The 12,534-nt window shown below is 58.9% G+C and overlaps 1 protein-coding gene across 1 annotated transcript; it reads left to right on the top strand.

Moving 5' to 3' along the window:
• Positions 1–2,158: 2,158 nt before the first annotated feature.
• Positions 2,159–8,734, top strand: LOC308530550 (uncharacterized protein). The gene is made up of 3 exons (XM_081107271.1): positions 2,159–2,375; positions 4,641–4,767; positions 6,027–8,734. The coding sequence occupies exons 1-3, from the start codon at positions 2,343–2,345 to the stop codon at positions 7,382–7,384; spliced, it is 1,518 nt and encodes a 505-aa protein (XP_080963397.1). The 5' UTR covers positions 2,159–2,342; the 3' UTR covers positions 7,385–8,734.
• Positions 8,735–12,534: the final 3,800 nt, after the last annotated feature.

Genomic DNA, 12,534 nt, shown 5'->3' with positions numbered 1-12,534 from the left:
GTTTGCTCATTTTCTTTTCTTTTTTTTATTTTTTTATTTGAGGGTTATTGGCCTATAACATTCCTTTTTTGTGATGCCTTTCCCTGGTTTGGTTTCAGGGTAATCATGGCCTTGTAAACATGTTTGAGAGTCTTCCCTCTTGTTGAATTTTTTGGACAAGTTCGGTAAAATTCACCTGTGATGCCATCCGGTCCAGGGCTTTTGTTTGTTGTTATTGGTCTGGTGCCATGGTCGGCAAACCGCGACTCGCGAGCCACATGCGGCTCTTTGGCCCCTTGAGTGTGGCTCTTCCTAAGCCTTAGGAGTACCCTAATTAAGTTAATAACAGTGTACCTACCTATATAGTTTAAGTTAAGAAAATTTGGCTCTCAAAAGAAATTTCAATCGTCGCACTGTTGATATTTGGCTCTGTTGACTAATGAGTTTGCTGACCACTGATCTGGTGTGTTCAGTGTTTCTGTTTTTAGGAATTTTTCTCTTTAGGCTAATTTGTTGGCATTTACTCAGATTATCTATAATAATAAAAGCATAATATGCTAATTAGACCGGCTGTTCTTCTGGATGACCTTCCAGACGAAGCCAGGGCTGCGAGGGAAGCCCTGGTCCCAGGGGACAGAGGGAAGCTGGTGCCCGCAGTCAGGGAAGGAAGACCTACCTTTGCACTGATTTCGTGCACCGGGCCTCTAGTTTTCTCAATGCTTTTGTATTTCTGTGGTGTCGGTTATCATTTCTCTTTCGATTCTGATTTTGTTTGGGTCCTCTTATGTCCTTGATGAATCTGGTTAGTTTTTCAATTTTGCTTATCTTGTTAAAGAGCCACCTCTTGCTTTCATTAAACTTTTGTAATTTTTAGACTGTTTTGTTTACTTCTGGTCTGACCTTTATTCTTTTATTTATTGATATTTTTCTTGTGTTTTTTTTTTTTTTTTTTTTTGAGGTAGGCCTATATTGCTATATGGTTTTTCTCTCAGAACTGTTTGGCTGTGCCCCATAGATTGTGGGTCTTTCTGTTTTTATTTTTGTCTCATGTCTTCCTCACCCGCAAGTTTGTTCTTTATAATGTTGCTCAACTGTTGTTTTATTAAAATATAGTTTATTGATTTCTGAGAGAAAGGGAGAGGGAGAGGTAGTGACATCGGTGATGAGAGAGAATTGCACGGAATGGCGTGGGTGTTCCCGGCAGGAACGGCCTCCTGAGCAGGTTGTAGGTGTGGTTTTGTCTCAGCACCTCAGCTCCTGTTCTTGCCTCTACGGCAGCGGTTCTCAACCTGTGGGTCGCGACCCCTTTGGCGGTGGAACGGCCCTTTCACAGGGGTCGCCCAAGACCATCCTGCAGATCAGATATTTCCATGACGATTCGTCACAGCAGCAACATGATAGCTATGAAGTAGGAACGAAAATAGTGTTATGGTTGGGTCACCACATGAGGAGCTGTATTTAAAGGCCGGAAGGTTGAGAACCGCTGCCCTACTGGGTCCTGAAGCTCTCGGTGTATCTACTGACATTTTGAGAGCGACATGCCCATTCCCTGGAATGTTCTAGACAGAACGGAGAGATTCAGGGAAATAAATGGTCAGAATCTGATTTTCGTGTAACGTGTCGGCCTCATGAGAGACCAATGGCTCTGTGTCCTGCCTGACAGTTCTGAGCCGGGAGCGCTGGACACGCGGCCCGGACTGCGTCCGGACCTTCCTGGGAGCCGGAGCCACGGCGCCTCCCGAGCCCGGTGAGCCGTGGGCTTCCTTTACTGTCGGCGCCTCTGGGGCAGGAAACCCCTCCCCTCCCCCTCCCCCCTCCCCCCTGCCCTCCTCTCCCCCCTCCCCTCTCCCCCCTCCCCTCCCCCTGCCCTCCTCTCCTCTCCCCTCCCAGAGAGCATGGGGTCGGAGCTGGGCTGTGACATAAATTGGCGGATAGAAGAGCTGGGAGAAATGGGGGGTGGGGGCCCTAAATGGATACCTGGCAGCTTCCGGTCCTTCCTGGCGCCTGAGATCATGTCTCTAAACACAGAGGCGACCGGTTGCTGGCAGCTTCCCAGGATCCGGGCACGGCCCCTTTAAGGACAAGCTGCCCTGGCGCCCCTGGCGCCCCTGGCACTGCCGCCCCCTCTGTTCCAGGCGCCCCCTCTGTTCCAGGCGGTTCGCTGGGGCTGCCCGGCCCGGAGGCCCGTGTGGCTGTGGGAGCGTCGCCCAGAAAGCCCTGCGCGGAGCGGCGTCTGCGTGAGCCAATGAGGGTCCCGGGCTGGCGGGACCCCCCGGTGACGGCTCCTCGTCCGGAGACTCTGGGCGCCCAGACCCGACGGAGGAGGCGGAGCGGCCGCCGCTGGCCTGGGGGCACTGAGCGCCATGGCGGCGGCCTCGCTGGGGGGCCTGGCCGAGGTGAGTGCGCCCCCCCCCCCCAGCGAACCCTAAAGCCCGGGGCGGGGCACCCAGGACTGTGAGGCGCCCGTGGTGACACCCCCGGGGCAGCTGTGCCGGGACCGGAGCTGCCCTGAGCCAGGGGACCGGAGCCGGGGGCCCTGCTGCTGCCAAGGGCAGAGCGGAGCCGGCCGGGGGCGGGGCAGTCACAGGCGGGGGCGGGGCCTGGGGTGGGGGGCGGGGCCTGGGGGCGGGGGCGGGGCAGTCACAGGCGGGGGCGGGGGCTGGAGGGCGGGGCCTGGGGGCGGGGCCGAGGGAGGGGGGCGGTCACCAGAGGAGAAACGATGCGCCCGGAGGCTGCTCACCGGACGGGACCGGAGCAGAGGGTGGGTGACAGGCTGGCGCCGAGGGTCGAATCCCGAGGAGACAGGCGGCCTGGTCTCCAGGCTCCAGCGGTGGCCCCGGTGCGGGGGTCGGAGCCCATGAGCTCCCCTCACTGCCCGTCCCCGCCCTCTGCCCCCCCGGTTCCCATCGCTGCCCGTCCCCGCCCTCTGACCCCCCCCCCGTTCCCATCGCTGCCCGTCCCCGCCCTCTGACCCCCCCCCGTTCCCATCGCTGCCCGTCCCCGCCCTCTGACCCCCCCCCGTTCCCATCGCTGTCCGTCCCCGCCCTCTGACCCCCCCCCCGTTCCCATCCCTGTCCGTCCCGCCCTCTGCCCCCCGGTTCCCATCGCTGCCCGTCCCCGCCCTCTGCCCCCCGCTGTCGGCTCGCGGGAGGGGGTCCCGGTCCTCTCTCTGCTGTCCCCGGGCCCCTGGGGCAGCGTCCGGCCCAGGCGGGTCCTGTGCAGGCCTTCCCGGGCACCGGGGCCAGGACGCGCAGATGGAGGGGACAGAGAGCCCGGGATGGGCGGGGGACCTGCCGCGGCCCGCGAGGTGTGATTGTAGCCGCGGGGGGCGGGGGGCAGCGTGTGGAGAGGAAGGAGGCGGCGGCAGTTCTTGTCCGCAGCTCGGGGTGGGGCTCCCTGACTGGGCTGAGCGGTCGGGACTGGCCTGATTTCAGCCCAGAGCTGGGCGCCATTCCGAGAACGGAGTGTGGGCAGCTGGCTGTGAGGGTCACAGTGGGAACCGTGAGCCGAGGCCCCGCTAGGCCCCCGGCAGGTGGGGGCGCCGGGTGCCGCGAGCCGGGCGGCGGGTGAGTGACGGTGGGAAGGAGCTGTCCCTGCGCGTCCGGGCGTCTTTCCGCCCGGCTGGAGGGACGGCCTGTCAGTCACAGGCGGGGGCGGGAAGAGGGAGTACCAGGTGCCGGGCTTCCGGGAGGCGGACGGAGGCGAGGGCTGGGGGGCGGGAGCGGGTGGCCTAGCGGTCATGCCTGAGTCGCCGCAGCTCTGGGGTGTTCGCGGAGCCGGTGGGTCAGTCCGGCTGTTGGATGAGCTCCTCTGCGAGGTGAGGGCTGAGTCCTGTCCCCTGATGCGGGTTCAAGTCCTCCGTCCCCCCACCCCAGGGCGTGACTGTGGTTGGCCACAGGGCGCTTGGGGCTGGGCTCCGACACAGGGTGACGGGGCTGTGTTAGCCCCGCAGAGCCGTCGCCCGGGGGAGCGAGGCAGGTGTGGGGACAGGGGCTGGGCTCCTCGGCAGCACGGGGTGGACTAGCGTGGCCGGTGGGTGGGAAGGAAAGGTCTGACCGCGGGGCATCGGTTCCGCGGGAGGAGGGGACCCTGGGTGTGTTGGAGGCGGCTGAGGTGGAAGCGAGGCCCCAAGCGGACGGCCTTCACTGTGGGCTGGAGGGTCCGTTTGGTCTGTGGCAGCTCGAGGTCCTGTTTGTGCCCCGTACGTTACTGACTTCGGAGAGGAAGGCAGAGGGAGAGAGAAGCATCAGTGACGAGAGAGAATCCCTGGTCTCCTGCAGGCCCCGCACTGGGGATCGAGCCTGCAGCCTGGGACTGTGCCCTGACCGGGCTCCCAGGTGGACACTCGGCCCTGAGCCTCGCCGGCCGGGCTGGGCCCTGTGAGGGGTGACTGGTCAGAGAAGGGCAGGTGGAGAGGGTGGGAGGCAGTGGCCCCGGTCCTAGGCACGAGGGACGCAAGTGAGGGTGCAGGCACATTGGGTGTAGCGTGGAGGCCCGCTGGGAGGGTGTTGGGGAGCCGCCTGGCTGGGTGCTGGTGAGCGCCCGGGGGCCGCCTGGGGGGAGGCCTGGCATTCCTCTGAGCGGGTGTTGGGCAGGGGTGAGGGGAGAGGGGCTACCCGGCCTGGCGGAGGGTTTGCAGCTTCATCCCTCCCTCGTGGCAGGGCCGCGTGAGCTTTGAGGACGTGGTCGTGTTCTTCTCCTGGGAGGAGTGGGGGCTCCTGGACGAGACGCAGCGATGCCTCTACCACGACGTGATGCTGGAGAACTTCGCCCTGGTGACCTCGCTGGGTGAGTCCCCGCGCCCACCCAGTGACGGCTTAGACTCATCTTCTCTTTTCAAAAATGTTGTTACTGATTTCAGAGCGGAAGAGAGAGAAAGAGAGACATCAGTAATGAGAGAGAATCACGGATCGGCCGCCTCCTGCAGCCCCCCACTGGGGATGGAGCCCGCCTCCCGGGCCTGTGCCCCGACCGGGAATCAAACCGTGACCTCCTGGTTCACAGTCGACGCTCAGTCACCAGGCCGCTGGGCTCCGCCTCTCCGTTGCAGTTGGCGTTCACGTTGCTGCCTTGGTGTCCGGCATCACTTGGCCCTGTGCCAGCTGGAGACCCCGCCTGTGCTTGCTCTCCCAGGGTGCACTACTCTGCTCGTGTCGAGACCTTCCCCCAGCTCCCTGCCCGGGCAGACTCGCCGCAGACCTAGAGCCCAGAGTGCTCCTCAGCTGGCCCTGCCTCTCCATCCCGCCTGCCCGGCTGGATCACTCCCAGGCTGTTCTCCCCGTGGCCCCGTCTGTGCCCGTCCGTGTCGTCACTGCTGTGTCCCAGGGTTGTTCTCACAGAACGCCTGCCCGTCTGGGCAACATTTAGTCGTTTCCCGTCTGTTACGTTCAGAACAGCTCCAGGCAGTGCTGGCCCCTCACTTCCTGCCTGAGGGCTCTGTCCCCTGGCCCCGCCCCTGCTCACCTGGGGTTTAGGGAGCAGCGTCCTGGGTGCCCCGTGATGGGCGTGACGGTGAACGGCAGCAGCGGGCATAGCGGGGGCGTGCTCAGGCCCCACCGCGTGCCCGCCTGCCCGTCCCCCTTCTGGACATTTCTCTCAGCCTCTTTCTACCCAGACTCTGATCCTCTGGCCTATTGTTCTCGCACCTGTACTGTTGCGAGGGCCGCACACACCTTTCAAACCGTCTCTGGCTGGCGCAGCAGTTGAGCATCGACCCATGAACCAGGAGGTCACAGTTCGGTTCCTGGTCGGGGCGGGTGCCCAGTTGGCAGACTCAGCCTCCAGTGTGGGCCGTACAGGAGGCAGCTGACTGTGGTTCTCTCTCATCGTGGATGTTTCTCTCTCCCCCTCTCCCTTCCTCTCTGAAGGCCATAGGAAGAGGAGTCACTTGGTGACCCCCTTAATTCTTGGGGCTTTTCGAGCTCCAGTCTTTGGTACAAAGCAACCCCATTCACCAACCTGAAAACCGTCCACTGCATTCAGTTCTTGGGTGAGCCTCACGCACGTCTGAGGTCAGCGTGCACTCAGCAGCCTCTCTGTGCCCCCAGGTTGCTGGTACGGAGCGGAGGCGGAGGCGGAGGAGGAGGAGGAGGAGGAGGAGGAGGAGGAGGAGGAGGAGGCGGCGGCGGCGGAGGCGGAGGCGGTGCTGTCTGCGCAGGGTGTGTCTGTGGCACGGACATCCCCGGGCCCGACGCCAAGTCCATATCCAGCCACTCAGGACGCTCAGCCCTGTGAGAAGTGTGTCCTGGTCGGGGGAGGCGTGCTGTGCCTGACCGAGCTCCCAGGGGCCTGCGAGGCCTGCGGAAGGCAGCCCTGGCTCGCGGCGGGCCTGCGAGGGCAGCCCCGGGACGAGAAGCCACCCTGGAGCGCCGTGGACACCGTGGACGCAGCCTCGTGTGTGAAGAGCTGCAGGTTCCACACGTCGGGGAAGCCCTTCGCCTTCTGTGGGGCCGTCAGGGAGGACTTCCTGGCCATGGTGGGTCTCCTGCAGCATCAGGCCTCCCTCAGAGGGGCACCGCCCCCCGGCAGCTTCCAGTGCGGGGCTGGGGAGGCCTGGCACCGCGGGGGGAGCCATTACCCTGGCACTGACTACGGGCAGCCACTCAGCCACGAGTACAAACCCCTTCAGCACCAGCAGCTTCCCCCCCAGAGTCACTATGACTGTGATGACTGTGAGAAGCCCTTTCAGCAAAGCCCTGCGGTCCCCAATGGCCAGGCCCCCAGCCCGGCAGCGAGGCCCTACGAGTGCAACGAGTGCGGGCGGTCCTTCAGCCAAAGCTACTACCTCATCCAGCACCACAGGATCCACACCGGGGCCCGGCCCTACAAGTGCAGCGAGTGCGGGAAGGCCTTCACCTACAAGCTCCGGCTGGTGCAGCACCTGCAGATCCACAACCGGGTGAAGCCGTACGAGTGCGGGGAGTGCAGGAAGGCCTTCAGCTACAGCTCCACGCTCATCAAGCACCAGCGCGTGCACACGGGCGCACGGCCGTACAAGTGCGGCGAGTGCGGGAGTTCCTTCAGCCAGAGCTCCAACCTGGTCCAGCACCAGAAGATCCACAACGGGGCGCGGCCCTACAAGTGCAGCGAGTGCGGGAAATCCTTCAGCTACAAGTGCAAGCTCGTGCAGCACCTGCGGATCCACACTGGGGAAAGGCCTTACGAGTGCGGGGATTGTGGGCGATCTTTCAGCCACAGCTCCACGCTCAACCAGCACCGGAGGATTCACACCGGAGCCAGGCCTTACAAGTGTGACGAGTGTGAGAAATCCTTCAGCCAAAAGTCCAACCTCATCCAGCATCAGAGAGTTCACACGGGAGAACGGCCTTACGAGTGCGGGGAGTGTGGGAAGTCCTTCAGCCAGAGCTCCCACATCATCCAGCACCGGAAACTTCATGCCCGATGACCTCAGGGATGCGCAGTGACTTCGGGCGCCTTGTTGGCCACTGCTCTGTTGTCAGTTTAACGCGACAGCTTAACCCAGAGATTCTTTAACGATATTCACCTTGTTTGGCCCCAGAGTCCATACGGGAGAAGCCTGAGACCCGCCTCAGGGAACACGCCCCTTCCTGTCGGGAAGCGTCCGCTGATGGTGAACTTCGTGCTGCAGCGGCACAGCAGGGAGATCCCCGCCATGGGTTCTTCCGGATGCACAGGAGACGTATTTCCCCTCCGCCATCTCCTTTGCCTGAATTCGTGCCCCTGCCCAGGCCATCGCACACTCTGCCCACCACCCCAGGTTCCTCGATGCGTCTGAGGGGGAGGGAGACTCTTCCCTCCTTTCTGACCAAGGGCATCATCTGGACTCAGTTTCATTGCTCAGGTCGGGCCGGGTGACGGTGTCTTGAGAAGAAGAAGGGTGGCCCCTCTGCCAGGCCTCCCGAGAGACGGGCAGCACTCTGTGGTCCTCACACCTGGGTGCCAGCCCCGAGGAGGAGGCCAGGCTGGGACAAGCTCCGCTGCTCCTGCCAGGGCAGGTCAGCTGCCTCCCGGGAGGCCACACCGAATGCCAAGCGCCATCGTGAGGAGGCTGCTTCCCGGCTGCTTCCCGGAGGGATCATGTGCCTTCACGTCTCCAGTTGGGCGGCTGCCACTCGTGGTTGTGGGACTGCAGGGGCTGGGCTGAGACCATCATTTGTTGCAAGACACGGTGAGACATCGGCCACGAGAGGGCGTGCCCTCCGTGCGTGTTCCAGCGGCTGAAGGCTGTGGGGACGAGTGGCCTGTAGGGAGGCCGTCATCCGCACATACAGGCTTGGTCACTGCCTGTTGCAGTTGCTGCGTTGTGGCCTGTGTCCCTCACGGTCAGAGTCACAACGACCAGCTGTTCTCACCTCGTGCCCTTTTTACTCTCCCTCTGCTCTCAGCTGGAGGGGCTGGTGTTCGTTTCTTTCACAGACGCTGTGTTTTATAGAATTTTATACGATACGTGTCATGAATTGTCCTCAAAGGTTTTACATTTTGATTTCCCTCATGCTCACGGTATTACATCAGTCACACTTACGTGAAGGCCTTTCTTCCTTCTGTTCTTGAGAACCGTTCTGTCTCTGAATGTTTACGTTAAATGGAGGACATTGGACTTGGTTCCAGCTTTCTGGCTCTTGGTGTAAATGCATGTCCTTCAAGAAATCAGCTATTCCAGCCACTCGCCCTGTGAAGGCACTGCCACTCCAAAACTCTCGCTCTTCTCCAAAACAACCCTCCCAACTTCCTCCCACCCCCAATCACAATTCTCTCTTCCTGAATAAACACACTGCTGAGAAAAAGGACTTTTATTTTTAATGTCAGCTTTATGTACATATTAACACAACAGAAGCCGTTTGAGCAGAGGATTCGTGACATTGTGAAGTGGCCCAGTTAATACCTCCCAATAGTTAATGTGATATATATATTTTTAAATCTTTTAAAAAAATTACACATATACACAGACACACACACACACTGAGTGGCCAGATGATTATGACCACCTGACGTTTGTAGGCAAATTAGCTATCATTTCGCGCTGAAGTTGCTAGAGGGCCAGACCATCATAAATAGGGAAGCAGGTTGTTTACCACGACAGTAGAAGTGATTTTTTCCCTGAAGATAATGGGTAAACAGCGCGATTGAACAGCCTTTGAACGTGGGATCCATATTTGACCGTGAGTGGCCAGATGATTATGACACACACACCCCGCAAGGCCTTAGCACAGTGAACTCGGTGACGCGGCATCTCACTGGCTCCGCCCTAGGTCCCCCCCTCCCCCCCATTGTCCTGCAGACCCCTGTGCTGCGAGCTGGTGGGATGCCGATGGGTGGATGGAGAACAGGGTGGTGATTACCAGAGAGGAAAGGAGGTGGGGGGAGCAGACGAGGGTAAAGGGGGGGTAAGTGGTGATGGGAGGGGACTTGGAGTGGTGAACGCACAGTACAATACACGTCATGTAGGCTGTACACTTGGAACCTATATACGTTTATCATCCAATGTCACTGCAGTAAATTCAGTAAGAAAGAAGAGAGAGAAAATATTCCCAAAGCTAAGGTACACGTTACGTCATGAGAAGCGTGTGCCCATGATAGGTATCAGTTAATAATGTATGATCCCTGATGATACATGCAACAAACTACCAGTTACCAGTGGGTGTCAACTTGGATTCGCTTCATTGAGTCTGAAACGTAGACACTTACCTGACCAGTAGTCCCCACAACTCCCCAGAAATCGTCCTGCTGCCCTTTTGAGAAAGAGCGGAGTCGGCGCCCATTTGAGGGGTTCATGGGTTGGTTCCTTAGAAGCTCGGGCTTGGGCTCTAGGGGCGGGGGCAGCGCTGCCCAAGAGCCCGGCCTCAGGACCTCTGTGCCAGCGTCCCCGCCCTGGTCGTTCAGCTGTCACCTCCACTCGGCCACCGGGTCCAATGGCGGCGGCCGCGCTGAGGCGCCCAGCTGAGGTGAGCACGACCCTGGGCCTCCCGCCTCCACACCCAACCCTGCAGCCCGGGCCCCGCGTCAGGACCCGAGGTGCTCTGTGGGTGATACCAGGCGTGACGGGGCGGGAGACGTGAGGGGCTGAGGGGCCACCCATCCACGCACGCAGGGGCCGCTGACCCAGGAGGACCCAGAACCTGGGGTCCTTGTTGCTTTTGCGGGAAACAAAGTTTGGGTGATCCGAGAAAAGCAGATATCACATGATCTCACTGATGGGTGCAATCTAATGAACAACATGAATTGACCCATAGAATGAGACCGGAAGCAGGGAGGCAGGGAACAGACGGACATACCTCCATGTGGGGGTGGGGGGGTCGAGAAGATATAAAACAAAGTGCTTATATGCTTACTGGAGGTCTCGTGCACAAAATTCATGTATGGGGGGGAGGGAGGATGGGGGATGTCTGACTGATGGTTTAGGCCTGATCACAAAGGGTCTCTCTCTCAATCTGGGACCGCTGGCTCCTAACCACTTGCCTGCCTGCCTGCCTGATTGCCCCTAACTGCACCCCTGCCTGCCTGATTGCCCCTAACTGCACCCCTGCCTGCCTGATTGCCCCTAACTGCTCCCCTGCCTGCCTGATTGCCCCTAACTGTTCCCCTGCCTGCCTGATCGCCCCTAATCCCTCTGCCTCGGCCCCTGCACCCGGAACCCAGGCTTCTCTCCCTCTGGCTGGCCCAGAGCACCTGGGACCTGGGCTGGCTTCCCCTGGGACCGCAGGCAGCTTCGCCGGGGCCTGACTTTGTCAGGAAGGACTTCCGGAAGACATCTGGTTGAATTAGCATATTACCCGTTTATTAGTATAGATATGCACAGCCCATGCCCAGGGGCCTCAGGGTGGTGAAGCCCTGGGGGGTGGGCGGGTAGGGGCCAGGAGGAGGGTAGTAAAGGGATGAGGGGCGGGGAACGGGAGGCATCTGTAACAGTATCAACAATAATAGATCAAACAAACAAAAAGATAACCGAAACGTTTGGGTCCAGTCCCACCCACAACGGCAGCCTGAGGAGTTGCGCCTTCGGTCCTAGGGCCCTGGGAGCCGTGGAGGATGTTGAGGCAAAGAGGCAACATCCTATATAATAAAAGCGTAGTATGCAAATTGCCCCCTTCACTGTCCGGGAGTTCGACCAGGGGGTGGCTGGCTGGGGAAGGGAGGGGGTACCCGGCTGGCAGCCGCTAGCGACCCTACCAGTGCATGCATTTCGCGCACTGGGCCTCTAATACAAACAATGAGTTTGAAAAGTCCCTCAAAGTCCACTCAGAACAGGAGCAGACTGGGGGTGATGAGGACATTAAGGACATTGAGGCAGAGGGAGGTTTAGCCTTTTTCCAACGACCCACATCTGGCCAGAGGCAGCCCAGAGGTGAGACCGTTGCCCCAGGCTACCTGGCTCTGGGGGACAGGGAAGGCCCCAGCCCCAGGAATCCTGCTGTGGTGACAGTCCTCGAAGATCTGACTCTTTTTTAAAAATATATTTCATTGATTTTTTACAGAGGAAGGGGGAGGGATAGAGAGTTAGAAACATCGATGAGAGAGAAACACCGATCAGCTGCCTCCTGCACACCCCCCACTGGGGATGTGCCCGCAACCCAGGTACATGCCCTTGACCGGAATCGAACCTGGGACCCTCCAGTCCGCAGGCCGACGCTCTATCCACTGAGCCAAACCGGTTTTGGCTTTATTTTTTAATGTATACATGTACACTGATAGTCCGACAGAAAACTTTATGACTCCGTTTGCTATTATCAGTGGGACTTTTGCTGCTGCATCACTGATGGCAGAGATTTTACATCAGGTTTATATTCCGTGACCTTCAGAGATGTGCACAAGCTACTACTTTCATCCGTCAGGCTACTCCTATTACGAGACTTAACAAAAGTCATCACCGAGAACAAAGATTCACAATTGTAAATGGAAGATTATACGAGAGGGTTTCGCGTGCCAGCAAAAGTTACTGGCGTGCCATGCTTGGCACGTGTGCCAGGGGTTGCCCACCTCTGTTATATGGAGAGGGTCCCATTTGGAGACGTCAATGGGAAGAGACCTGGGAGCTTATCACCAAAACAGGCTACAATACATGGAACTGCTGGGAAGGGAAGCTAAGCTGGTTATGGGACTTGTAGGCCTCCTTTTGGGTGAGAACAAAAGAGGGAGGGGCAAGAGTCAGGCTTGGACTGGAGCCAGTGGGAGGTCCAGATCAGAGGTGGGAAGTGATTTTATCTAGATCTTTTTAAAAAAATTATTTTTAATCCTTCCCCGGGGAGAGCATTATGCTAAGTGAAATAAGCCAGTCAATGGGAAAGAAATACCACATGATCTCACTCATTTATGGATAATAAAGACCATTATAAACCGATGAACAAAAATAGAGAAGACGCTCCGAAACCGGTTTGGCTCAGTGGATAGAGATTCGGCCTGCGGACTCAAGGGTCCCAGGTTCGATTCCGGTCAAGGGCATGTATCTGGGTTTCCGGCACATCCCCAGTGGGAGATGTGCAGGAGGTGGCTGATCGGTGTTTCTGACTCATCGATGTTTCTGACTATCTCTCTCACTTCCGCTCTGTAAAAAAAATCAATAAAATATATTTTTTAAAA

This window comes from Myotis nattereri (genome assembly GCF_964212035.1).
Source record: "Myotis nattereri genome assembly, chromosome: 15".
Taxonomy (NCBI): domain Eukaryota; kingdom Metazoa; phylum Chordata; class Mammalia; order Chiroptera; family Vespertilionidae; genus Myotis; species Myotis nattereri.
The sequence above is the reverse complement of the archived record's forward strand: the minus strand, read 5'-3'. Positions and strand labels throughout refer to the sequence as shown.

Excerpts from the sequence above, each read along its gene's own strand:
- LOC308530550 (XM_081107271.1), top strand. The coding sequence starts at position 2,343 with ATGGCGGCGGCCTCGCTGGGGGGCCTGGCCGAG. Across the intron at positions 2,376-4,640 it reads CGCTGGGGGGCCTGGCCGAG|GGCCGCGTGAGCTTTGAGGA; the intron begins GTGAGTGCGCCC and ends CCCTCGTGGCAG. Across the intron at positions 4,768-6,026 it reads CGCCCTGGTGACCTCGCTGG|GTTGCTGGTACGGAGCGGAG; the intron begins GTGAGTCCCCGC and ends CTGTGCCCCCAG.